This window comes from Zonotrichia albicollis, chromosome 2, assembly GCF_047830755.1.
Source record: "Zonotrichia albicollis isolate bZonAlb1 chromosome 2, bZonAlb1.hap1, whole genome shotgun sequence".
Taxonomy (NCBI): Eukaryota; Metazoa; Chordata; class Aves; order Passeriformes; family Passerellidae; genus Zonotrichia; species Zonotrichia albicollis.
Genome location: NC_133820.1, coordinates 87,374,606 through 87,402,423, shown reverse-complemented (window position 1 = coordinate 87,402,423; position 27,818 = coordinate 87,374,606). Strand labels below are relative to the sequence as shown.

At 37.4% G+C, this 27,818-nt stretch overlaps 1 protein-coding gene across 11 annotated transcripts in view; it reads right to left on the bottom strand.

The window, feature by feature from the left end:
- The window catches only part of GPC5 (glypican 5), a 610,346-nt gene that overhangs the window by 113,691 nt on the left and 468,837 nt on the right, over positions 1–27,818 (bottom strand). Inside the window, exon 8 of one of the 11 annotated variants that reach the window (XM_074535601.1) lies at positions 1,653–6,838. The exons of 9 other annotated variants lie outside the window; for them this stretch is intronic. In XM_074535601.1, coding sequence (XP_074391702.1) covers positions 6,773–6,838 — 66 coding nt within the window. In that variant the 3' untranslated portion in view covers positions 1,653–6,772. Of the gene's footprint in view, positions 1–1,652; positions 6,839–27,818 lie in introns of those variants that run through there. One more of the 11 variants, XM_014267364.3, reaches the window with a different exon arrangement.

The following is a 27,818-nucleotide window of genomic DNA, read 5'->3' as shown; positions in this document are numbered from 1 at the left end:
AGGCTAAACATGAACCAGGAATGCATCCTTGGGGCAAAGAAGGCCAACGGTATCCTGGGCTGCCTTAGCATGAGTGATGCCAGCAGGTTAAGGAAGGTGATCCTGCCCTTATACTCAGCACTGTGCAGCCACACCTGAAGTCCTGTTTGCAGTTCTGGGGTTCCCAGTACAAGCCATGGACAAAACAAGGCAGTCCAGCAAAGGGCCATGAAGATGATGCCAAAGAGGCTGGAATATTCCTCTGTGAATAAAGGCTGAGAGATCTGAGACTGTATAGACAAGAGAGTAGAAGGCCTGTAGCTGGATCTGATTAATTTTTTCAGTGGTGCCAGTGACAGGAGCAGAGGCAATGAAATCAGAAAATGCTTTTGGGTTGTGAGGGTGACTAATACCCGTCATAGACTTCCCAGAGAGGTTGTGAAGGTATTCAGAATCTGTCTGTACAGGGTCCTGGGCAAGCATCTTTAAATAGCCCTGCTTGAGCAGGTGGGTTGGTCCAAAAGATTTCCTGAGGTTCATTCCAACCTCAACCATTCTGTGATTATGTTTCTGTAATTTTTAAGCAAGTAAGGGAACCAGTATTCTGTCATATCAGACAAAATAACAAAAAGTTTCCATCCATTGAAAATCAAATGTGTCTGTTTAAAAAAATATGATCATGATCTCTTAAGATATGCTTGTTCAAACTTAAATTCACAGCAGAAAGAAGGAATATCTGAAGGCTAGATGTCCAGGAATGCTCTCTCAGAAAGGCAATTAGCTATCATGGGGTCTGGAGTCCTCAGAGTGCTGCCTGTGCAGGGATTGTGCATCATCAGACTGTGTGAACTGTTCTGCACTCAACAATGCTTCATTTTTCTAAACAATATGCTATCCCTCCTCAGCTTCTGAGGAGCAGCACTGTGGGATTCTCATCTTACTATCAGTGGGTCCCTTGAAAGCACAGTCAGATTAGTTGTGGCTACATGAGGCTTGGACATCAAACAGCCTTGATCTAGCATTTAAAGCAAAGGTGTCAGTCTAATATGCATAAAGATAACTTGAAATATTTTTCCTGTTTGTTTTCCATGAAAACGACAAGACTTTATAAGAGAATCTTTCAGAAATAGAGCAAGACTAATTTGCCAGATAAAACCTTTCAAGTCAATAAGATATTTCATTGAAGAACACTTAAAAGTAAATATAATATGCCTACAAGCTCAGTGTCATAAGATCAATTCCCTTTGAAGAAAAACTGTGCTTTTGTTAAAATTAGGAAACTGGTAGACTCTATAGCTGATTCTTATGAGATTCTTTGAACACATGCTTTTTTAGTTTCTGGCTAAATAGGGCAAGAGTTTTGATGTCACAGGTGGGATTCATGCATCTAAACACAGACAGATAACCCCAGGATACTCAAAAGCAGCCCAAAGCTTGTTTTATGAGAGGGACACACTACTCACTCTTAAAAAACAAATGAGTTTAAACAATGTATTGGAGAAAGAAATAAAATTCTGTGGTTATTATATGCAAGTGGTGGAAGCTTCCTTGAAAAAAAAAAAAAAAAGGAAGACCAAACAAAACAAGAATCAGAGTAAAAGGATACTCTGATACTCAGATTATTATCACATCTTCAACAGTTAAAAACCTGAGAGTTTAAGTGATTTATCCTAAGCATTGCAATAACATTTTTAAAATAATTAACAGATTTTTAATATATACTGTATATATATTAAAAAAATATTAGGCAAGCAATCTATGGGATGATGTGAAAAATTACATCTACAAAACACCCTACACTTTTTTTTATCTCCTGTCTTATAGAACAATTTTTCTAAGGCTATGTGGACTCAATAGCTTTTCCGTTTCTGCCTTGTAAATGCATGTGCCATGGCTCATAGGCACATGTTGGTGTACATGATGTTACGTACAGCTATTTAAATTTTCATGGGGGAAAAAAGAAGTATAAATGTGTGTATGTTCAGGTGGAGGTAGCATAACAGTGCTGCAAGGATGTGCACTTCAATTCCAGAAAAAAAGAATGCAGAAGAGGGGTGACTCAACACTGATGAAGATGTGACCATAATCATGGGACAGACAGGTGTATATTAGCATCAGCTCTGCAATGCTACAAAGAGGAAGCAATTTTTACTCTTGTTTAAATGGTTAAATCCTGGTTCCACATGGGCTGCCTACAGCTGGTGTTTGTGTCAGACCTTACCAACTTCAGACAAGGATCATAGCTGTTCACTGCATGTTTCTAACACTACAGCTTACCACAGAATGTATATTATTAAAGCACACATAGAGCATACCATACATCAGCCAGAATCAGAATCATTATTTTTACAGCATGTTGCTTTTAAGTACAGTAAGGCAAACAGGACGGGTATGAGTAATGACATTAAAGCAGATAGGTAGTGTTCTGTATTCTTTCATATGCTTCATGGCTAAGAAATTTTGATTAAATGCCTCTGCAATTATTTCAAGGCTTAGAGATGTCTATCTGCTTTTCTTTTTTTTTTTTTTTCCTATCTGCTTTTCTTTTCAGGTGTCTATCTGCTTAGAAAATGCAAAGCTTAAGAATCCGTAGAATAGTACTACACTGTGACTTGGGAGTTTCCATAACACTGAGGAGAAAGGATATTTTTTTAACAAAGTATCCCCAAGTTACAGATTATTTAGATGGATCCAAGCTGCTGAATTTACATTACTTCCATTTGCCAGATGTGTACTTGACCTTTTGTGTTTGTTCATGTGCATATGTTACATCCAAAATATTAATTTTTCTAAGCATGCACATGAGGCAAGCGTAATAGGCAATATTTCTCTGGGTTCACTCATAGGCACCAGAGAAACTTTCTGGCTCAGTTCCCTCCTTTCTACATTAACAAATCTAGACACGACCATACATATTGGCCTAAGAAGTAAAAAGGCCTCTCTCTTTTCCCTGTTTGTAGGTGAGGAAGCGAGCAGGATAAGGCAGATTCAATGTGCATCATCTGATGGAGCTAACTGAGCAAGCAGTCTTGCTACAGACAGACTTCAGAAGATATGTGTATATGATCTGCAAATTAAATTGCTTTAACATAGTGGTTGTGTCTCTATAGCAGCATCAACTTGAAAATTAAAGCAGAAATAGCTATTGATAAGCAAATCTTACATCAAAATTTTCTGCCTCTAATTTATTGCAACAAAAATGTTGTAGGTATTGTATCCTATATTTTTAATATAAAATAAATTTTACTTATTGATTTTTCAAGGTTATGTTATAATTGTACGGGTTCTTTTTTGTAAGAATAAGTGTGTGGTAAGGAATCAGAAATTTTCTCATTGCTTTCTTCACTGAAGACACAGAAATTTTAATTACTTGTGCCTTGGCTTTGTATTTTTTCTGCATAATAATTCAGTGAATCAACGGACCTATGTATCTTTACTGAGAATTAAAAATTTCAGTCCCATTGAATCAGATGATTTCTTCCTTGCAACCTTCTCTTTAGCCTATGCACACTGTGACAGTTAGAGGCCTCACTAGCAATTTATCTATTCAGACCATGCTGTCTAAAAAGGGAGTAATACCTCCAAAAGGGAGTATAATTATTTCTGAAAAAGCCACACATATAGTCCAGAACACTTACAAAAATCTTTGAGCTGACTTTTAAAAATAGTTAGTAAAAGCAGAAAGGTAATTTGTGGATTCTTAGAGGTAATTATATGTACTCAAATACCTACTGAACAACAAAAATGCAGCTGTCGAGAAAGCTGAAGGAGGTAATAGTAATAATAACAAACTGAGTAAATTAAGGTACAGAAGAATGGCGCGGTAGAGAATTCAGAGAGCAAAACCATTTTTGCTGTTCCTCTTACATTCCTTCTAGGGAACCTTCATGCTTTCATTATCTGCCTGAAATGACTGCACACAAATGCAGGCTGCATGGGGAATAAACAAGAAGAACTACAAATCTGTGTGAGGCGGAATTGCAGAGACATGGTGGGAGAGCTCAGGTGACTGGGGGGCCATATACTTTCATCCATACTGCCATGGATGGCCATATACTTTCTAAAAAGAGCTTGTCATGAGGTGAAGTGGTAGAGCTGCTCTTTATATCAGAGAACAACTGGAATGCTCTACCCAGGCACAGATGAAGGAGATAACAGCTTATAGGTAAGAATTAAAGGACGTCCTAAGAAAAAAGGGTGACAACTTTTGTGGGTTTTCACTGCAGTCCAGCTGATCAGGAGGAGGAGGAGGTTGATGAGGCTTTCTGTGGACAGCTGGAATTTGCTTTGTGTTCATGGGCCCTGGTTCTCCTGGGGGACATAAACCCCTCTCATATTTGTTGGAGGGACAACAAGGCTTGACACTCAGGAAATTCCTGCAGATTACTGAAGAAAACTTTTTGGTGCAAGTGGTAAAGGCACCAGTGAGGAGAGGTGTGTTGCTGGGTCTTATACCAACAAGCCAGGAGGGACTGGTTGAAGAGTGGTGATTGAGACAGTCCTGGCTATTGTGACCATGAGGTGGTGGAACTCAGGATCCTGCTTGGAGGAAGCCAAGCAATAGCTGGGACTAGATACTGACATTTACAGAGAGCTGGCTTGGTCTCTTCAAAGACCTACCCAGAGGGATCCCTTGTGCTAGGGCTCTAGAAGAGAAAGAGATCCAAGAGAGCTGGTTATTATTTAGGCACCATTTCCTCCAAGATCAGGACCAGTGTATCCCAATGATCAAGAAATGAAGCAAAGGGGGCAGGAGACCTTCATGGATGAATAGGGAACTTCTAGTCAATCTCAAACAGAAGAAAGAAATTTATGGGATGTGGGAAACAGGAGAGACCATGTGTGAGGAATATTGAGCACTGTCAGAATATGCAGGGATATGATGAGGAAGACCAAGGCCCACTTGGAACAGAGTCTGGCAGAGGACATCAAGGACAGGAAGAAGGACTTCTACAAGAACATCAGCAGCAAAAGGAAGATTGAGGAAAATGCCGGGCTGCTGCTGAATCATGCAGACGTCCTGGTAAGGGAGGATACAAGAAGGCAGAATTACTGAGTACCTTCTTTGCCACAGTCTTAACTGCTGAGCTCAGTCCTCATGAATCCCAGATCTCAGAGGTAAGAGAAGAAGACTGGAGAAAGGAAGAATGCCCCCTGGTTGTAGGGTTTGTGTTATGGGTTGGCTAGGCAGACTAAACATCCATATATCCATGGGCCCTGATAGGATGCACTCATGGCTGCTGAAGGAGCTGGCAGATGTTTCTCTGCAGCTCACCAAATCATTGAAAAATCATGGAGAATGGGAGAAGTACCCAATGAATAGAGGAAGGCCAATGTCATCTCCAAGAAGGGCAAGGAGGATACTGAGCAGTCGTTGTCACCCCCATCCCTGAAAAAGTGATTGAGCAGATCATTCTGAAGGTCATGACCAAGGATGAGGAAAAGAAGGTCATTGGAGTAGCCAGCAGGCATTCAGGAAGGGGAAATCATGCTGACCAATCTCATAGCTTTTTATGGTAACATGGCAGGATGGGTCAACAAAGACAGAGCAGTGGATGTTGTCTGCCTTGATTTCAGCAAGGCTTATGACATTGTCTCCCACAACATCCTCATAAGTAAGCTCAGGAAGTTTGGGTTAGATGGACAGTGAGGTGGACTGAGAACTGGCTAAATGGCAGAGCTCAGAGGGCTGTGATCAGTGGAGTAGGATTTTGTTGGAGTCTTGTAGTCACCTGCATTCCCCAGGGATAAATACTGGGCAAGGGTAGGATCCTGCACCTGGGGAAGGATAACCCCAAGTGCCAGTACAGGTTGGGGGTTGTCCTCCTAGAGAGCAGCTCTGCAGAGAAGGACCTGGGAGTCCTGGTGGATGACAAGTTAGCAATTAATTGACAGTGTGGTCTTCTGGCCAGGAAGGCCAGAGGTATCCTGGGATACATTGGGAAGAGTGTGGCTGGCAGATCCAGGGAGATGATCCTGCCCCTCTACCCAGCCCTAGTGAGGCTGCATCTGGAGTGCTGTGTCCATTCTGGTGATCCTCAATACAAGAGAGAAAAAGAACTACTGGAGAGGGTCCATTGGAGACCACAAAGATGATGAGAGGTCTGGAGCATCTCTTATGAGGAGAGACTGAAGGAGCTGGGCCTGTTTAGTCTAGAGAAGAGAAAACTGAGAGAGGATCTCATCAATGCACATAAATATCTCAAATGGGTGTGCCAAGAGGATGGTGCCAGACACTTTTCAGTGGCAACCAGCAACAGGATGAGGGACAATGGCCATGAACTAAAACAAAAGTCTAATTTCAAATGAGGAAAAAATTCTTTAGATTGAGGGTGGAAGAACACTGGAATAGGCTGCCAAGCCTCTGTGGGTCACCGAGTCTTCCTCTCTGGAGATATTCAGAACCTCCCGGATGCATTCCTGTGTCTCCTGCTCTGGGTGACCCTGCCTTGGCAGAGGTTTTGGACTGGATGATCTCCAGAGCTCTCTTCCAATCCTAACAACTATGTGATTCTGTGTTAATATATTAAAATGAAAAACAATAGAGTTCTGTGTGACTCAACAGCTTTAATTTTATTACAAGGTTAAAGGCAGCCAAAATCTCATTTGAAAATTTACATACGTGGCCAGGAGGTTGTAACCAAAACATTTCTCTGGTTAACTCATGTATGTGAAGAAAGATCAATGGAGATGTATGGCTGATTTTCTGAGCTGGTGCTTGCTGTGGTCTGTTTGACATCTCCTATAAAATTCTAATTGTAAATCAAATTAATCCAATCGTGAGTTCAGTTGCCTAAGAATAGGTTTTGAGTGAAATTTTAGAGATTCTAGGGTGTCCACATGTCTTCCATCTGTGTCCCTGGAGGAATATAAAAGAAAGTTCATAGTCACCACAGGGGAAAATTAAAATGGCAACTGACTATTTTCAAGCTTATTAAGACCTATTTAATATTTATGAAAAAGAAACCAAATACCAGGAGCTTCTTAGATACACATAGACATCTCTCATCCTATATTGTGTGGAGCATATTCTCTTTCTACATCCCTTACTTTGATTTACATAAATTTCTGGAAGTGTCATGCCCAAACTCTAGACCATGTCTAATAACTTGGGCATCTCCTAAACAGAATAGTCCTAGGCATCATAGCTGTATTGATAATATAGGTAAGTGGTTTGAAGCATGGTATAAATAATAAACAGCTTCCTTGAAATTTAGCCTGCTAGTTCTAACAGTTGAACTAGCCAAAAGTGTAAATACAGTCCTGCTTCCCTCAAGGTAAAATAGGGTATATTATAAAATCTACTTATTCCCATGTGATTTGTATGAAAAAATTAAATTAAGTTTGTCAATGTCATAATGTTTTTTACATTTATAATTTGCATACATCTTGAGGACATTTCAGAGAGGTGAAAAAATATATGGAAATACCATTTCTAACAGTCAATAAGGAAAGACAGACAATTCTAGAGACTCAGAATAGAAAACTATTGTAGAAGTTATTAACTCTTTCTTCATTCATCTAAAGGGGAGCCTGAAGGATCAACTCCTTGAGACTAGCCCTGGCCCCTTTAGTCATGTCTGTACTCATATATAAAAGAGGAAGGAGGAACATCAAGCAGGGACTCTGAAAAAGTTCCTGGCTTAGTCCTGGTCCTTCTGATCATGCTTTGGGCAACACTTCAGGCACAGTTCAAGGGATTCTATTTGGCAGACATTAGCATCTATGGGCAGTTTTGGTCAAAGCTGGTATCCTGGCACCATTGCCAGTCTTCCAACACCATTATAGCATTCTTTGCAACTTCAGCTGTTCCAATGTCTCATGCCATGTCCAGAACATCCCTCACATGTCTACTCTGCCCTCAGTTTCATGTTGTGAAAAAATCTCACTGTGGCAAGCTACAGGAGAGTATTCATATTCCCTTATTAAAAACAGTACACACAAATGATAATTGTAATTTTTCGAGTCAGAGGCAGTCCAGGGCTAGATGCTATGAATGGAGAACACAAAAAATGTGATTTTCTTCCATCTTCAAGGAAAAAACTCATGTGCTGTATCCATCATGCTCAAATGCTGTTAATCCCCTCCTTTATCTTCTAGGCTACTCTATTCTTGATAAAGCAGACCATTTATATCATTCTTGTTCTCCTTGTTTATAATGCAAATTATAAGCACTTGTGCTACCCTGATTTCAGACCTTGTGAAGGTGTTTGCAAGGCTGTGTCCAAAATTACTGCTATCATTTCTTCCCAAAAAGCTCATTTGAAGCTGTACCTTCTACAGATGGTTTGATTTGGTCCCTGAACTATTTCAACAAAGAACATGTCTATTCATAATATCTCAGGTTTCTATTTGGAGAATAAATGTATACAGGTATCTATTAAAAATTAGTAACAGAAATACTGTATCTTATCATCAAAATTGTTTTTAAAATATAGAGTGCACTTCTTCCCCTTTTGCCTTCATAATATCTCTCTTCCTATTAATATATTTATTTCTTTAGGAAACATAACTTTTCTTGAAGTTTCATACATTTACTTCCAAAATATATCTATGTGGGGACAACACTGTCAACCTTTGTAATTGGATTTTTATGAAAGAATAAGCATACTACACTGAAAGAGGCAAGACATAGATTGTACTCTGAAATTCTTCCAACACTCACTTTATTCCTTTAGTTTCCTCTGAAGTCTTCTCTTCAGAACATGAGCATATCAATATAAGTAATCCTGTTAAACTGAGTACAGGGCATGCATGGCAATCACATCATCTCACTTCGATTTGAGATTTCTTAATCTGAATTAAATCTGAAACTTAATTGAAAAGAATGTTCCCACTTCAATACTCTTCTAATATCAAATGCTACTTTTGTCTTTGATTTTTTTCCCACAAAAACCTTTCAATAAACAACAAAAAAAAGGGTTTTGGTTTGTTTGTTTGTTTCTTTTTAAGTGAAATGGATGGTGTTTGTTAAATTTTAAAGATGGAATTTTACTTACTTTATGCATACACTGTCAGATTTGACTGACAAAACATTATTTGAAAGAAGGTCGTAATATAATGAAATTATTACTGTTGGAGATTCAAATGGAGATGGGATGAAGAAGTATGCCAAACACTTTTATGTTGTTGATCAAAAGTCAGGTAAATATATATTTCTTTGGAATTTTTGTGCACTTTGAAGCACTGGAGTTGTTGCTATGTTCTTTTATTGTCACACTTTTGCAGTTTTACAAAACTTTACTAGAGATTTGACTGCTCCTTTGTTTTGCAAGACTTTTGGATAAGAGAATGGTTCTGCAGGGTAAGTAACAGCAGGAACTGGTTTTTTAGTATTTGTGAAGTTCCACTTCCTTGCCAGAACAGATTGAACTTCAAAGCCTGACTAAAACCACCATACACAGTTTATTTGTTTTCAAGATATAAAAAATAAAAGCCAGAGCTCGGGTTGCTACAGTGGTATTTCAAATAAATGATAGTGACAGCCAAGTATTTGTCAAAGGCTGAATATGCTTTTTATCAGCCAAACAATTTCTCAGTTCCTGAAGTTAGTAATTGATCGCTAACTTAACTGCTTTATTGATGCTCAAACTGTCACATTGTATCCAGAGCTCAAGAAAAAAAGGAAGTCATATTTGTGGATCTATTCCCTCTTTTAATTTTTTTTTAATACTCAGTGTTTTTAATGGTTGCCTAATCATAAATTCTAGTCAGGCTCCTTTAATTGGTTTTTGACCTACATTCTATTATGGGCCTGATTAACAATTCCCTAATCAAAGTTGCAAAACATTCTTCTTTGTGTTCAATAATTTAGATATCCATGTGGGAGTTCTATTGTTGCTCTTAGTCTCACTGTGAATTTAGTTCATTCTGTGCATGTAGTCTTGATATTCACTTGAGCAAAAATAATTTCAAACTCAAAAACCCCTTAATACATCCAAGAATTCAAAGAGTCTCTAAACTGTACTTTTTCATTGTTAAAGACACCTACAAATTGAATCACTGTGTATTTTGCTAATTAGCAAAATGGCATATTTGTTCTACCAGAAGCTCCCAGGACCAAGGCTTAGGATGATTACTTTTAACCATGTGGCCAGAGTGCTTTTGGAGCTATCAAGATGTTAACAGGCAAGTTTAGGAAGGTTGTTCCCCTTCATGAACAAGGCAGAGAAGATGACATAAAATGCCTCCCTTTAGCACTGTCCTTCTCTAGTGCCAGGAAAACAGGAGCTAGATGTGGAAATATTTCCTGGCCACAAAATACTGTAGCATTGTGATTAAAGGTCTATAAGGCCAAATGTCTGCCCAAAACCCATTGACCTGTAAATTACATCATTCCTGTAGCCTCCAACAAACAAGAGAGTGATGTGGACATCTTCAAGACCAAACAGTCTTTTCCCAGAGGAACAAATGTCCTTTCAGAGAGGTAGAGATTAAAGTACAGGTGAGGACAAAGGAAGAGGTCTGAAAAGCAGCTCACTGGTCTTAACAGGCCTCAGTGACTTCTGCCCTATTTTGTACTTCTTGGTCATCCTAGTCTTCCTATATCAGGCATCCTACCATGGCAAGATTCCCCTTCTTACCCTCCAGGCTTTTTCCTTTGTCCTTTATCCACACAGAAAATTGCTGTCTTGTTTCACAAGTGTTTTATACTTAGGGAACTATTTCAAAACACATCTCAGTTGAGTTGCAGCTTATTCCCCGTTCAAATTAAACACAGACAAGAATTATATATCTGATCACCATCCTCTTGGTGATTCATTCAAACAGTTGGACAAAGACTTTCACAACTTAGTTGGAAAAAAAAAAACCAAAACCCATTGTGGCCACTTAGATTGTCCCTGAGTATAGTGAAAAATAGATTTTGGCTAAACATTTTATCAAAATATGCACAAGGCTAAACCCAGTGTATTTCAACTTGTTTGCTGATGACCTTAGTTAGCCACCTGGTGAATTAAAGTAATACTGAAATCTTGGAATTACCTAATGAGCATTCTAATACTAAAGATGAGGGAACAAGCTCCCTTGTTGATAAACCTGTGACATATTCTTCACAGCCAGGGAATTTTATGTATCAGAGTAGACTTTTTAAGGAATAGAAAATCTACCTTACATGCACATTTAGTCTGATGCATGATGCTTTGCCAGGCAGTTTTTCCTCAGGGAACTGTGTTGAAATCCATTATAAATATTCAGTTTCTGACATGTCTGCAGATAAATTAATACAATCCAGTAGATAATTCCTTTTTTGCAAAAATCAGACAAAGTAGGTCCATCACCAAGAAGACACAGAAGTGTTTTTAAAATATATGCCTCCTTAATGGCATATGACCAACAGCAAAATGCAATTGAATCTCTTGTAAACAGATACTAGGAAAGAACATGAAAGTTGAAGAGATTTTGTGTGCTTAATTGCTTTATAGTCCTAATTTTCTGCAAAGTTTAAAAGTGTAATGAGTTTCTTCTCTTTGTGTACTTTTGTGCGCAAACATACATATCTACTATTATGAAAGTGCATTTGCTCCTTAATGCCATTTCTCTGCACTATGAGAGAAGCAAAATTTGTAATATTAGTAACAAAACTAAAACTCACATCTTGCTTGACTTCAAGGGTTATAATGCTATTTACAGATTCAACAGGGATACAAAATAAATACAATATGAAATTAAGTGTCAATCCTAAACTCAGCAGAAAGTTATAAAATAATAAAATAATTTAATAAAATTTAGACCCTATCAGGTAGGCATTATCAACACAAAGCCTATCAGGAAGTTGTTTGAATGTTTATACTAAAGTCCCCAAATTGCATGCAAATGATAGAAACTGTTAGAGAATACAAGTGAAAAACCCAGCATGATATGTACTTTTATTTCAAGGTTATAAAATCTACCCATTTATGTACCATAATCACTGTGTCTAAAATAAATTAGATGCCATAAAATTTAAACTAAAGCACACATCATGGTTTCTGAAGCTAATGAAGGATCTGGGAAACTTCAGAGACCACACACAAAAATTGCCAAGAAATCACTGGGGGTCTTAAACTACAGGAGGAAGTGAACAGTAATTGCTTAAAATCTTTATCTAAATGTTTAGCTAAGATAAATGATCAAGACTACATGCTCAGAGGACATTTCTGCCTGTTGAGTTTAAAGGGAGTTTTAGATACCAACAGAGCAGGGCATGATCACTTCAGAATAGCAACAGTAATGATACATTCTATGAAATTACATACTGAAAAAACATTTCAATTTTATTTGTCAAGTTCCAGTTTTGCATATGAATGCTATTGAACTCTTCACAATGTAACCTTTCATGGAAGAAGGTTTCAATATTTTCAAACCCTAGAAACACAAAAAAGGAACGAAAACCATTTACCAACAAGAAAGATGAGCATCTGAACTACACAGTGGAATGTGACTTTATGGAGTTAAATGTTAGATATTTTGGGAAAAAAACCGAAACACCTCCCCAAACCAAAACACCAGAAAAAGATACTTATTTCCTTACTTATGATTGCGCTAAAATAATGATTCTCCCATTTTTCTTATGCATTATTTTATGAGGAACTAAATTATAAAACATTCAGAGTTTGAAAAGATTTGTTGCTCTTTGAATGAATACAGAGAATATATATCTTCATCTGTATTACAATATATTCTTTATTCATCCTAAATTTCCAGTAAATATTGTAACAAAGTGATGGTAAATTTGTAAAGATGCAATGAGTTTTCATCTATTTCTGATTCTGTTTTGGAAGTATATTACTGTTTTTATAGATGGAGATATGACAGAAGAAAAAGATATTGTCCGGTTTATCTCGGCTGTTTGAGGGGCCTGGAAGGCCCGGGGGTGGCCTTGGGGCAGCCCGTGTATTGAAGGACGAGAAGAGGCTTCAGTTCTTCTTTCTGGTTTTATGTTTATTAATTGTTTATCTAAAAGATGTTCTTTCAGCCTAACAAAGATCCGCTCAGCAGTCAGCCATGGGCACACTGTCTCTCCCTCCGGGCAGGCACCTATCTTTATACCCATTGTGATGTATACAATATTTATCATTTTTCCCCAATACCATCTATTCTTATAACTCGGTGTACTCTCAATAATAACCAATACAAAAATGCCACCGTGGCTAAAGAAGATGGAGGAGAGGAGGAAGAAGAAGGAGGACAGGACACACCCCAATTCCTCCATCTTACTCCTCTAAACCCCCCTGTACATAAATCCTAAACCCTGTGTCTCACCCTCTAATTAACTAATCCCTTCACCATTCACCCGGTGAAGTCCTCATCCTTGTCCTCCTGTGTGGGGTTAAAGTCCAGCTACCAGACACTTCTGGCAACATTCCAGGAGTCCCGAGCCCCCCCAGGGTCTCGGAGGCTCAGCATCTCAGGACTGAGATCTTGAGATCCGACAGATATAAGGTAGGTATAATATAGCACAGATCATCCTATCTTGAGCCATGATTGCCACTTCCAGCATTACCTTTGTGAGGGCAGATGGTATCGGTATTGATCATTGTTGAAATTATACATATATTTCATTGGGTTCTCCAAGAGCTCAATATCTAATATTATTCCTCTGTTTTACCTGAAAAATGATGGACTTAGTGGGTAATGGCATCCTTGGTAGTATTTATGTCAGAAATGGTACAAACTCATTTAAAGTTCTGACATGCTTCCAAACCTGGCCAGTTAGAGACATCATCCCCAGAGCTTCTGAAAAATGACAGCTGAGAATTCACCCCATGTAAGTTAGCCAGTGCTGCCTGATATCCCTGTTTGAGACTGTAAGAGACAATCCAACTGCCATGTTACATCTGCTTCCAGTGTGTGGGCCATTTAACAATGGAAGTATGTCTAGATCACAAAATCATAGAATGATTTGGGCTGGAAGAGGGGCCTTAAGGACCATTTAGTTTCATCTCTCCTGTCACAGGCAGGCAAATCTTCCACTAGTTTAGGTTAATCAAGGGCAACCTGATCCCAAACACTTTCAGTGACAGGGCATTCACCTGTTCCGGGGTCCCACCAACCTTATCGTAAAATAGTCTTATGTTTGTCCATCCTAAACACGCTCTCATTCACTTTAAAACCATTGCCCATTCTCCTATCACTATGTTCCATGACACAGAGTCCTTCCCCCTCTTACCCATGGGCCTCAACTGGAAGGTTGCCATCAGGTCTCCTCAGCACTTTCTCTTCTCTAAGCTGAACAAACCTAATTCCCTCAGTCTGTCTTCATAGGGCAGATGTTCCAACCCCGATGACCTTTCTTATCACCCTCTGGGCTCAGTTGAACAGGTCTTTGTCTTATCCGGAGGGCCCTGGGGCTGGATGCAGTGCACCAGGTAGATGGTCACAAGAGCAGAGTAGAAGGGGAGAATCCCCTCCCTTGACCTGATGGCTGCTTTTCTTTTCATGCAGCCCAGGATTTGCCTTTTGGGATGTGAGCACACATTTCTGGCTTATACTTAGTTTTTAATGCCAAGCCCTTCTCTTCAGGGTTGCTGTCAATTCTGGCATCACTCAGCCTTTTTTCATGTTTGTGAATCTCTAAGGCAGGAGCAGGACTTTGCACTTGACTTTACTGAACCCCATGAGGTTTGAAAAGGCCCACCTCTCAAGTCTGCCCAGGTCCTCCTCAATGGCATTTATTTTATGTATGATGTCTACTGTTGTGATAAAACTTTAATCTTTACTCTCTTTTAAAATTTTATTTTAGAGAGATAGAATATTCTTTATATTTCCCTTCTGCTCCTCTTCAGGCATTCAAAACCTGCTTGGTAGATTCACTCTTTAAAAAGGATAATGTTGAAGTCTATTCTAAATGAGAAAAATCTAGGTTTATGAATTTGGGAAAGAGAAGTTCATTTAGTATTTATATTAAAACTAGGTGACTGGTCTCTGAAAATCAGTGTGTGAAGAGAAATAACATGAAAATGTATTAGAACTAGTGCTTGGGGAAGCAAAAATGCTTTGTTGCTGTTTTGTTTTTAGAATCAATAACTGGACTTTCACAAAAACTGAGGGAACAAAATATTTACTGCTCAGTCCAGCTATTTCACTTCTGCCCTGGTACTGCAATTCCCATTGATTTAGCAAGAAAAGCTGTCAAATTTCATATAAGGACAGAAATGAAGAACAAAAATCTTCTAGCTTTCAGGAAGATTAAATCATAACTCTGCTTGGACTGGTTTTTAGTTCCACCTATTTGACACTAATGGCTATGATTTCTGAACTCCCAATAGTCCAGATGGGGTACCTCATACTGCTGGAATGAAATTGAAGATTAAGTCTATTTGCAGAAATTTTTACTTCTTGGGATTGGCAAGCACTACATTTTTCACAAATCACACACAGACCATATTGGGTTTTTTTTTCCTTTGCTTCAAATATTTTTCCATAAAATTTACATCTCTTGAACTCTTAAAAGAAGACATCAGCATCATGGGTTTAAGTGAGATTAAAAAAAAGAGATACCATCAAAATTCTGAACTAACCATCTAAAGGTCTGTTTATAGTTTGATGAAATCTATATTGGATTTATTACAATGGCACAATGAGAACATTTCCCACTGAAGTGTCACAGTTTACATCATAAACTGAGATCAGAGAGAGCAAATGGGAAAAGAATTATGAGAAATTTACCTTTTTTACCTTAATACCTTAACTAAGGTTTTACTTGTTTTTTTTTTTTTGCAGATTGAACAGCTGTGAAAAAGCCATTTAAATTAAAAGAATTTGGATTCCCTGCATAAAGAAATTCATTTCCTTGTGATTAAAAGAAAATGTATTATATAACTGTTGCTCAGAATTACCAACACTAGTTCTGTGAGCAATTTTATGTATCAAATCTAGTACTTATGAGTTTGTATCAGAACACTCTTCTTAATTTTGACAATTAAGTCACTTAAAGATATGCTTTCTTATATTGTTTCATAAAATGTTATCTTTTTTTATCTCAGTGTATACAAACTTTTTGACAATAAGGTATGAGTCCTCCATGCTAGATGCCCTATACAGGTAAGTGGAAAAATATCCAAAGCAATGTCTTGCCTAATTAAAGTTTCTTGTAAGAAGTAATTTTGAAGTCTTGTGGGACTAGTGAAGAAGTATGGGTTATAAAGCTTAATTTTTTTAAACATTAAAAGAAAAGTTGTTCAATTTCAAATTTTATTGACATTTGATCATAAAGTACTTTAATAGCTGTACTGTTATATAAGTGGGAACATGTCTCACTGCAATATGCAGTACTATCTTCAGTAATATATTCCAAAATAGAAAGACCTCTGAATGTCAGAAAACTTCACAACCAGTGACTTTTTAATGGACAGATACAATTTACAGCAAATTTTTCCACTTATTGAGAGAACTATCTATGTATTTTGGGCAGAAGCATGGAAACACAACTCACAGAAAGACATACATATATTTGCTTCAGAAAATGAAAAGGTCTTCAAAATTTTTTATACAGAAACAATCTCTCTTCTCCCCTTCCACCAAGGTAGGTTTCATAAATTTAGTCTAGTTAGCCTAACTGGTAGAATAAAGCAGTGTACTAACTCTTTTATATAGTAGAAGGAAGTAAAATGCAACAATCCATCTGTTCCAAACAACAGAATATTTGCTTTGTTAGTTCAATTAGATAGATAGCCATACTAGAAAAGTTGATCATCACATGCAAACATGTCCTGGAGTGTCCAGAACAAGTAGACAACGGTGACAGCAAACTGGGAAAAGAATGCAATTTGATCTCATTTTGATCATCAATGAGATATTTTCTACCCAATCCTACAAATGAGGACATTCAAGAATACTCAGAGAAGCCAGAGGAAGAGATTCCAGCTGGGACACAGAAAAAGGAGATCATGAGAAACTCTGATGGGAATGCCTGATCCTGAAGCATGATTTGGGACCATGACTCCAGCACTTCAGACCTTGTGGCCCAGCCCCAGAAAGGCACATCTCATGGCTTTGATTGCTGCACTAACCTGCATAACTTCACAGCTGCATTGTCTCTTTCATGGAGCATAGGCATTGCGTAATTCATAAAGTTGCATATATCTCTGATTAAACTATTTTGGCATCCACAGCCATTTAGTATTCACTTTGTGATTTGGTCTTAAACCAGAAGAATTAGGTTTCCGTTGCTCCTGGTGTTTTTTTCACATAGATGAGAAAATCAGGTGGGAGTTTTAATAAATAATGGTTCCAGAGAGCTGCTGCCCTTAAGACCTTCTTCAGAGGTTGAAGATGCAAGTCTGAGTAGGATCACAGTACGCAGAGCCACTCACTAGAGCACTTTGAATGGTTACAGCTCCTGCACCTCTTCCATGCTACAAGCAGTAGACAATACACAACCTTAACCTTGCAGAAGGCATCTTAGCATCCTTCTCAGGACTAGGTACTTCTCCATCATCCAGCACTTCTCCTGGGTCTCTTGCAGGCTTCAAATATAACAATAATATTTCTGTATACTTCTCCAAGTGTTGTGCTGCTCTAGGAGCAGTGTGATGAAGCTTACCAAGATAGGTTTTACTGCATGAAACAGAGGACATGAAGGAAACACTGGAGACAAGGCATGAGGACATACCATGTATTTTGCAGGCCTAGAGGTATTTTTTGAAGGCCAGAGGACATCAGTCAGGGCTGTCTCAATCCTTCTTACTGTAAAAGATTCTCAGGAACAAAATATCCTCAAACTCTTTTGGTGCTTTGAATCAGTAAGAAAATTAGCAGTTCTACAGCAAAGCTTTTTCTAGGGACCTAGTTATGCAACACATCCAATTTTGCCAGAGTAGTCTAGAATTTAACAGTCATAATGGCAGTTTATGTTAACCATAAATCCTAGAGATTGTGTCTGCAGGCATAGCACATAATTTCACTCTGCTAAAAAGCATGGACAATCCCATTCCCACAGAACCATGTCCTAAACACATCTAACAGTATTAAAATCTGGTATGCCTGGTGTGCTCAGGCTATATCTTGCAGCAATCCTGCATGACTACAAGGTTAATATGTTAAATAATCCTTTTTTTATTTGAGAGCAGTGTTAGGCATTCAAGGCCACACTAAACTGCCACTATCCATGCTGTTTTGTGGTGCTGTTTTTATATCTTCTTCAGATAAAAGAGATAAGTCATATCCTACCTTATTGACAAATCCCTGTTTCCTTTAACAGTGGGCTAATTTTTTTTAAAGAAGTCCTCTAAAAGTTGAGGCAAATATATCCATACAAAAAAAAAGCAAAAAAGCCAAACCAAAGAAAACAGGAAAACCCTTATATTAGCAGTTTGGTTATATTGAAAAAGAGTTCTCCAACAGACATGACATTTAAAAATATTATTTAAATTTTATAAATATCCACAGGAAAGTAATTTGAATATGCCAGAATTATTCTTACTGCATTTGGCAGCACACTGAAGGAGCCAAAGTTACTAGAACTATCTATAATCAGATTTCTAGAGGAAACTTTTATTAAATAGATTGTAAAATAAAAGAAGGGATGAGTTTGGAATTATATTCCATAGATATATATTTTGCATCTACTCATGACCATATAATCGTTCAGTAGAAAATAAAACACTCACATTTGCCTTAGCTGTAATTTCACTGACATATGTAGCATTATGTCAAGGAATTTTGATTGATAGCTACAAAATATCAATGCTGGAGCACAATTATTTGGGATGCTGTAAGTTTTTCTACTTAACCGTCCAACAAGATAAAAAATAAATTACCTTTATGAAAATACATAAAAAACAGAAGGCTTCTATTTCATGGTCAGATCTGCCCTTAATTGCAAAATTATCTTAAAACAAAAGTCTCAGTTCTTTGAAAGCTAAAAATGAATACTGTATGTATTTGTGAAAAACAGGTTTGTCTTTCTGAATTTCTTAAACAAGATACAAAACTTGTGTAAAATAGAAAACTTCAGCCTGAAGAAACTGCCTTCTCTGAGGACAGAGCTAAAGATCTTTTAACCACAATATTTTGACCTCATTAAACAGGTTGAAAAGCCATTAAAATTTATCTTTTTAAATTTGCAAGGGGTGCACACACTATCAATGAAGGTGACTTGATTTCTTATTTTTCCATCTGCCTCACATTTCTTACCTTCTACATAGTCAACAAAAAAAGGAAATTCAGAACAGGGACACTGTACAGTGGCCCAGTAAAAATGCAAACGAAAGCTTATGCCTGCTGTGCAAAGACAGTGTCCTGACCTTTGAAGTGTTATGAGAAGTGGCTGTGTGAACTTGAGCTTGATACCAGGTGTCTCTTGCTATGATGTCGAGTTCAAGCATGGATAATAGCAAGTGCCTTGAAAATGTATTGGAAAACAGAGGACCTAGACCTGCAAACAATCCCCAGATGTCAATTAATTACTGGTCACGGGGACCTACAACACTGACGATGGGGAAAAGACTCCTTTCAGCATACTAAAGAAAAGAAGCAGGTAAGCAGAAGAAAAATAGCTGAGCAACAGGATAAGGCACCTGCCTGTGAGAGTAACACCCTCAGTGCACATTGCAGTCTTGTCAGCAGTAGCTAAAAGCACACTGAAACTGCCAAGAAGCACAAACATTGTGTAAAATGACAGCATTAGAGTTGGAGTATAGAGGAAGAAGCATTTGTGACAAGAATTGTTTCAACAGAATTGGTGAGATCACTGGAGTAGTGAGAGACCTCCATCCTTTTGCTGCCTGCTCCTGATAGTATAGGGATAAAATAGTTCTAAAATCATAGGCTATTCAGGAGAGTTGGAAAGAAAGATTGGGGCTGGTAGGCCCTGGGAAAATGTTAGGCTTTACTGGATCATGCAAAACTGCATCTGTATAATCATTTAATGACTATGATAAATTATATGATTGCTATATGATAAATGCTATGACTGATAAATGTGATGATTGTTTGGTAATTGGATATAATTATTGTTTAACTGTAACAAGAATCATGAGAAACTATGTTTGGGTGTTTTGATGGAAAATACAAAGATCCGTGCTTGGATGAAATCAATGTATACAATAGAACGCTGTAAGTTTAAAAATTAATATGTGGTTATATAATGATACAGGTATAAAAACGTGTTCATCCTGAAACCATGTGGGAGTCAGATTTGGGTGTGTACCCCTGACACCCAGAGCTCTTCAATAAAAGCACCTGCATATAATCATTCTGTGATTATGTGTTTCTGAGTGCTAACACTCCAAGAGCAGCAGCTCTCATGCTCTCTGCCTGTTGCAGAAGCCCTTCATTCTTTTGACCTGCTGTTGTCCAGGATTGTGTGTGGGAGGTTGTGTGTGTGTTTGCATGTGTGGGTGTGTCTGTCTTGCAATTTCTATGTATTTTTACCCTGTCACTCTCTAACTTGCTGGTTAAGCCTTCTTACAAATAAATGGTTCTGTTGTTTCCTCAGCTGCCCTTTACCTTAGTCTGTTCTCTTCATGTAGCCTCATATAGTATTGTTTAACAGTGCCTATACTATTTTACAACCCAGAATATATATTTTCTTGAATCCAAGAACTGGTCAAAATATTCTACATGCTGTATGTGGGAACATGTTAGGAATGCGTGACTGCATGTATCTCAGATATTTTGGTATGTTCTAGCCAGTGGCCTTATTAATGTGTGTAGCTACTATCCTCATCCTTGCCCCTGATTCATTAATCTGAAAAAAGTCTTGATACTCTTATTTGTCTTAAATCCATTTTCACTGTTTTTAATACATCAAACTTAAAGGAATTTGGTGGTTATGTGGCTATTTCAGCATTTCACTTTCAAGGGTAAGACAGTCTTAAAACCACAAATAAGAAAATCAAAATGAGAGCTAAGTATTACAGCTAAAGGGAACAGGTGGGATTTGCCTTTACCTAAGGAAAATGTGATTAAAAATACAGTGACAGGTTTCATATCACAGGAAATTAAAATAGAAGGAATGAGATTGTAAGAGATGCAACATCCCTGGTTTTTCAAGAGCCTTATTGCTACCTTCTAGCCAAAAATTATTTTTGCTTTTCCTATGTTTTTCCTCTTTCCTGTTTCGGAGAAGGTGAAATATTTTACTGCAATTGAATAGGGTAAAGAATCCCAGTGGTGAAATATATTACATAGTGACACAGTCTCCAAAGGAAAGTAGTAGAAGCTTTATTGCTCAGTTCACTTAAGTCTAGATGAGACAAAGCCCTGGAAAATATTCTTTAGGGAACAATCTGGCAACTACATGAAACAGCAAAGCAAATAGCTGTTTTCAGCTCTAATTTCTACCATTAACATCCATGTTATAGTATGACTTGAAGGTTATTCAGAGATTAATGCATTACAGAGTTGCTAGATGAGATTAATAATATAAAAAAAACTGCATTTCACAGTATTTGGCTCATTACAATAGGTTCCAGGGCTATTAATTTAACCACACTTAAAAGAAAGCATAATAAGCATAATAACAAGGACTGAGCTGTAGCCAAAAGTAGCCATCTGATTTTAAGTGATTGTTTTTCACACAGCAACTAGAAAATCTCACCTCTGATCTGGCTTTTCTTCATAATGATAGATGCTGCCTAGGAGTAACAATTCAAATAGCATATCAGTGAATACACCTACTGGTGTCCATTGGGCTGAAATGAACAACCAAGACAGATATTAAAATGCTTTTTAACAAAACATGCTGATTTATCAAGATAATTCTTTACTGATATAACTATAATGCTAGTCTGTATTCACTGCAGGGGTGGTGATAAAATGATCTGGGAAGACCTCTCTCAGAAAATATATAGATCCCATCCAGCGGGAATAGTGTTTACAATTTACCTAACAATGGGAACTTTAACATTCTTGCCAGTTTTACCTTCCTTTTTTTCCCCCCTGTGATTTATACTTATATTTGAGACTGGGAATGAAGTTACTAAAATAATTAATCAGTACTTATAAACAATGCTATTTAAATGCTAAATAAATGGAAATGTGTGAGAGAACAAAATATTGGAAGTTTGCTAGCTTTAATATCCTGATAAATAGAAACATGTCAGATACTACCCCAGTACTCTCTCACTCCCACTCCTCAATGGGACAGCAGGAGAAAATATTATGTAAGATAAATAAATGAATATCACTTACCAATGACCAAAATAGATTTTCATGGACAAAGAGTCCATGAAAATTATCAGAAGGCTGGAACAATTCTGCTTTGAAGGAAGACTGAGAGAGTTGGGGTTGTTTAGGCTGGAGAAGAGAAGGCTCCATGGTGACCTTATAGCAATCTTCCAGCACTTAAAACAGGGTTTATAAGAAAGACAAAGAAAGATTTTTACCAGGGCCTGTAGTGACAGGACAAAGCTCAGGGATTTTATATTAAAAGAGAGTAAACTTAGATTAGACACAAGGAAGACATTTTTGCAATTAGAGTGGTGGAACATTGGAACGGGTGGGTGCCCTAACAATGGATGTGTTCACAATCAGGTTGGAAGAGGATATGAGTAACCTGAACTGGTAGCAATTATCCTTGTCTATGGATGCTGGGTCAGACTACATGATCTTTAAAGGTCCTTTCCAACCCTAACCATTCTATGATCTAGGCACACTTGCTTTATGCCCACTCTCTGGAAAAAGATGGAGCACAGCAATATGAGATGCCTTATTACAGTCTCAAACAGACTTTTTGCATGGGACTGGCTATATTACCAAAGGTGAATTCTCAGCTTATTTTTGAAAATAATGTAATTTATTAGCAATTAGAATAGATTTGGATAGTGAGAAGTAAAGGAAAATTTTAAAATACTTTCCCACCATCTATTTCCCAGATCCAACTGCACTTGTTCAGTCCCAACTCCCATACCTACCCCTGCTTCATGTGGCACAGTGTGGTATTTTTGGGGTTCCCAGGATGAAGGAGGAATTGATGAATCTGACTCCATGTTCTTAGAAGGCTAATTTATTATTTTATGTACTTATATTTGGTATAACATTCTATTAAAGAATGTTATACCAAACTATACTAAAGAATAGAGAAAGGATGCAGATAGAAGGTAATGATAATTAAAACTTGTGACTGCTTCCAGAGCCCTGACATAGCTGGATGGTCAAAACAATTCACATTAAACCAATCAAACAACCACCGGTTGGATAAACAATCCCCAGACCACATTCCAAAGCAGCAAAACAGGGAGAAGCAATCAGATAATTATTGTTTTCATTTTTCTCTGAGGCTTCTCAGCTTCCCAGGAGAAGAAATCTTGTCAAAGGGATTTTTCCAGAAAATACGATATTGACAGCACAGAGAGATGAGGAATGGGGTATCATGATCAGTCAGCAGCACCTCTATGCCCATCCCTCTTTCTCACACCATTTCAATACTTATAAGGGGTATTTCCATGGCTTCAGGAAATGTCCATGTGTTCTGGCATAGGGCTGTACACCAGCCACACTGTGGATATCTGCTCCAGCACAGTTCTCCATGGGTTGAAGTAGGACACCCTTCTTCATTGTGTTCTGCCCCACTGTCTGTGGGGGAATCTCTTCTCTGGTGCCTGGAGCACCCTCTCCTCAGCTCCTTCTCTGACCTTGATATTTTCACTGTTGTTTCTCCCTTTTTTTACCCCCATCACACTACTCTTTGTCTGACATTTTTTTCCCTTTCTTAAATGTGTTTATGGAGGCGCCACACGCTTGTCTGATGAGCTCAGCTGTGTTCTGCAGTGGGTGTTTTGTGGAGCCAGCTGGACACAACTGTGTCTGGCACAGGGTAGCCCCTGGTCTCACAGAGATTACTCTGTAGCCCACTTGCTGCCAAAGCCTTGCCACCCACACCCAATGCAAAGCAGGGTACCCCGTCCAAACTTCTGACCTAGCATCTGCTTTAAAGCTCTCTTTAAACCAGTTTTATTGTCTTTAAGATTACCCTCTATTGGTCAGAGAAGTCACCTTGTGAAGTCCCTTACTTTAAAGGGATACCAGAGTGTTTCAAGGTCTATTGACTTCTGATAGCTCTGTTTCTCAGAATACACATTCCTGATCCTGCCTGATGTATGGACAGACAGAGTTGCAAGGAATGCAAACACTGACATTTGTGGTGTTGCCAGCACTATTTGTTCAAATACTGGAAAGGCACATGTATGTACATTTTCCTGAAAAGGAATGACTGAAAGACACCTACAGATAGAACTTTACCCCATATTTCTCAATGGCATAATGTACCAGGATCTAAGAACATTCCTGAACTCTTTATGATAAGTCCTCATCTTGAGATACCAGAAGGTGTCTCTATTCAATATTCCTACTAGGGATTTTGTGTCCTATTGGTTATTGGTATGAAGGAAAAGCTGTATGAATAGAATTCAGGCAAAAGCTTGTAATATTCCTCATCAAGTGATAGTGAAAAGAAAGTTAATGCAAGTTTTATGTCTCTTTCCTGTCTAAATATTTTTTCTCTGTTCATATATCCAAAGCTCTTTTGAATTCAGAAAATAACTGCAAATATGTTATCTCCCAAGACATTTACTGACCTAATGCCACAAAAAAAAAAAAAAAAAAAAAAAAGATGGCTTTTAGCTCTCAACAACAATGTAGGAAAGGAAGTAAAATTCATCATGCAAAAATTCCTAAGTTGATATCTGCATACATTATGATATCATTCTAAATCATATCTGCTATCATTTTGCTTCACCTTTCAGAGAATGAGATTGTATATTTGTTTTGGTGCTTGAAATATTAAGACAACCATTCATCTTTTTGGCACCATGAAAGATGCATGTTTAATGAAAAAAGTTAGGAAAATAGATGTTTCTTGGGAACATCTAGTTCTGATATAGTAATTTGAACATGTACAGTCAAGTTTCGTTTCTACCTGTTAAGATTTATGTTGAAACTGATCTTTCTACAAGATAATGAAAGGAGGAACTAAACCAATGAGTTATTATTTTAGGAAAGAAAATATCCTCTATCACTTTAGCAATACAATTATAAAATGAAATGCTCAGTTAGAGTGCTTTCTCATTCTGTTCACTTCAGCTTTGCATGACCATGAGTTTTGTGTGACAAACTTTTAATTGGGTCTGATAGAATTTTTCATTTAGTTTTTGGGCTAGAGAGTCCAGACATTTTTGAATACATAATTTTTTCTTTGATACTGAGGGAAACTGCATAAAGGCAAACCAAACCCAGAAAATATGGGTGTGGTTTTGTTTTGTTGTTGTTGCCGTTATTTTGCGAAAGCTATAAATCTAAATTTATGCAAGCAAACTGGATAAAAAATTGTTATTACCTTTAACATTATTCCTCCAGAAACACTTTGTTATAAATTTCTAGTACTAAATGGTAACTCATAGGACGGGAATCATGTCTGTTGCCTATTTTGTTGCTAAGTATTTCACAGTCCTTGGAATATTTGCGAATATACATTTAAATATTTTTAGGAGTGATAGGAACTCTATGCTAAAAATTCCTCTAATACTAGAGCTATGAATTCATTACCTAATGAAACATGCTTCTGCTTGTGTTTTATAGCTTGACCTGATTTAGCTCTTCTGTGGAGTTCAGATGTTTTATAGCTTGACCTGATTTAGCTCTTCTGTGGAGTACAGATGTTACTTGTGAAAGATATTAGGCCTTTCCTTCCTGAACTCATGTATGCAGAGATATTACAGACAAATAAACAAAACTAATAATAAAAAGCTTTTAAACATGAGATCAGTCACTGTTAAAAGAGAGCTCATTTAAATTAAAAAAAGGACAGAATTAAATCAGAAATTAATGAGAAAAAATTCCTAACGTAGGTGGAACAAAAGGAGAGTTGTGCAAGAAAAACATGTGGAAATCACACATTGGATATTTCCCAATTAAGTAATTTCTCAAATTCTGAGCAACCCAAAATTACCAAGTGAAATGTATGTACCACCATGCTTATAGTACCATAAGTGCAGGAAGAGTAAAGTACAGCACCACTAATAGCAGGCCATAACTTCCATGTGTGGAAAACATAAGACAGGATGTGCACAGGGCTTGCCTTGTTCTTTCCTCTTCCAGAAAACTACAGCATGTGCCTTTTACAGCTGGAACATCTATTTGAAATGTGATGTCTGATGGCCACAGACAAACCATTTCTCCGTGAACTTGTTGAAATAATTTTTGACTTTTTAGAAAATCTTGTGCTGAGTGGAAAAATTATTACAGTTGTTTATTTTAAACCTGCTACCTGAGAATTTTTTTAGATCCTTCCACATTCTCATATTATATGATATAGTCCTTATTCACCTCTGTAACTTATAACTCTCTTATACATCACCCAAGGTCATGTAGTGGTTTCTAAAGGATATATAGAAGAGAAACACAGTACAATAGTTGCAAAAGGGAGGCTTAAAATTCAATCAAATGAAGAAGGGAGGCTTGAAACTCAATTAAATGAAGAAGCTTCACTATATGTCTTTTTTAGACTCCCTATTTAAAGAATAAGTTGCAGCAAGCAACACCTTGCCAACATTCTTTTCTATTTTGTAATTTTGCAACTGTAGAAATGTCCCTTTAAGAAAGAAACGTAATCACCAACCAACCAAAAAGCCCAACCAAGGCAAAATCAAACAGCTGATTATCATGCAATCTCTACAAGTACTTGTAAATTCTTACACTTTCTATTTAGTGTCACTATGTGAATTTTCAGCTCCTGAGGCCATTTGCTGTCTCATACTCTCTTCAGTGTTAAACAATGCAGTTTGTGCTTAGAAATCATTCTGTATTTTTCTGATTTATTTGTTCTAGAATCTTTCCCTCATCCTCCAATATTTTCTCTTCCTCCTCTGTTGTCAGCTTAATAAGGGTAAATTGCTATCTACCTGCATTTGTCTTCACTCCAGTCGCTCTCAAATTTTCATCATCACTCCCATGCATCTCAGACACATTCAGAGACCTGTGATTTTCCTCTTGGAACCTTTTCTTTATTTCCAATCAATTTCTTAATTTCTAGTTCCTGGAATTTCCATGTCCTCTGACATCATAATTTTGTATGATACTATCTCTCCTTTGTCAAGTACTTTGTTTATTTTCTTTAAGTAGAGAGTAATAATACACTCAGATATTTTGAAAACATAATTCCTATTTTATTCTCAAGCTTCAGCTAGAGAGGGTGTAAATATTATCCTGCAGTTCATCCTTTTAAAAGGCATGTCAAGTGTCTTAACAAAAAGAAATGAACAAAGGTATCTTATTTCTTACGGCAGGTTTCAGAGTCACCCTTCAATTTCTAATACTAACTGAATCACTTAATTTTATATATTCAATTTCTCATCATTTTATGTTGTGAGATGGAGCCAAAGTGTTATTATTCCCTTGTTACAAAAGTTAATTTAAAGTATGGAAGGAAAACATATAGTTGGAAAATCCAATAATAAATACTGAAATAGAAATTTAGGTTTAGTGGTGTGCCATACTTTGGGGCTTGCTTTGGAAGTATCTTTGAGAGATGCCACTACAACAGCCATAAAAAGCTTCTTAAAGTGATTTTTCTTTTCAAGCACGTCTCAATTCTTTGGAAGTGTAGGTAGACCATATTGCAAAGGCACTTTCTCACTTCTTTACAACTCTGCACAGGGTGACAAATATTTTGTTTGATTGGTTTGGTTTTGTTTCTCGTCTCTAAAGAAAACTAGAATAAAGAGTTCTTGTTTTGCATATTAATAGCTCCTTGAAATACTTATATGACACACAGTAACAGTGCAAAAGTATTCCTTTCTCATCCCTCCCCCTTCTTAGCTACCTACTTAGTCTAAGGTCACAATTTTGAAAACAAGAATTGAATAATTTCTTCAGTTATCACCTATGGAGAAGCATAAAAACTGAAATTTATAACACCT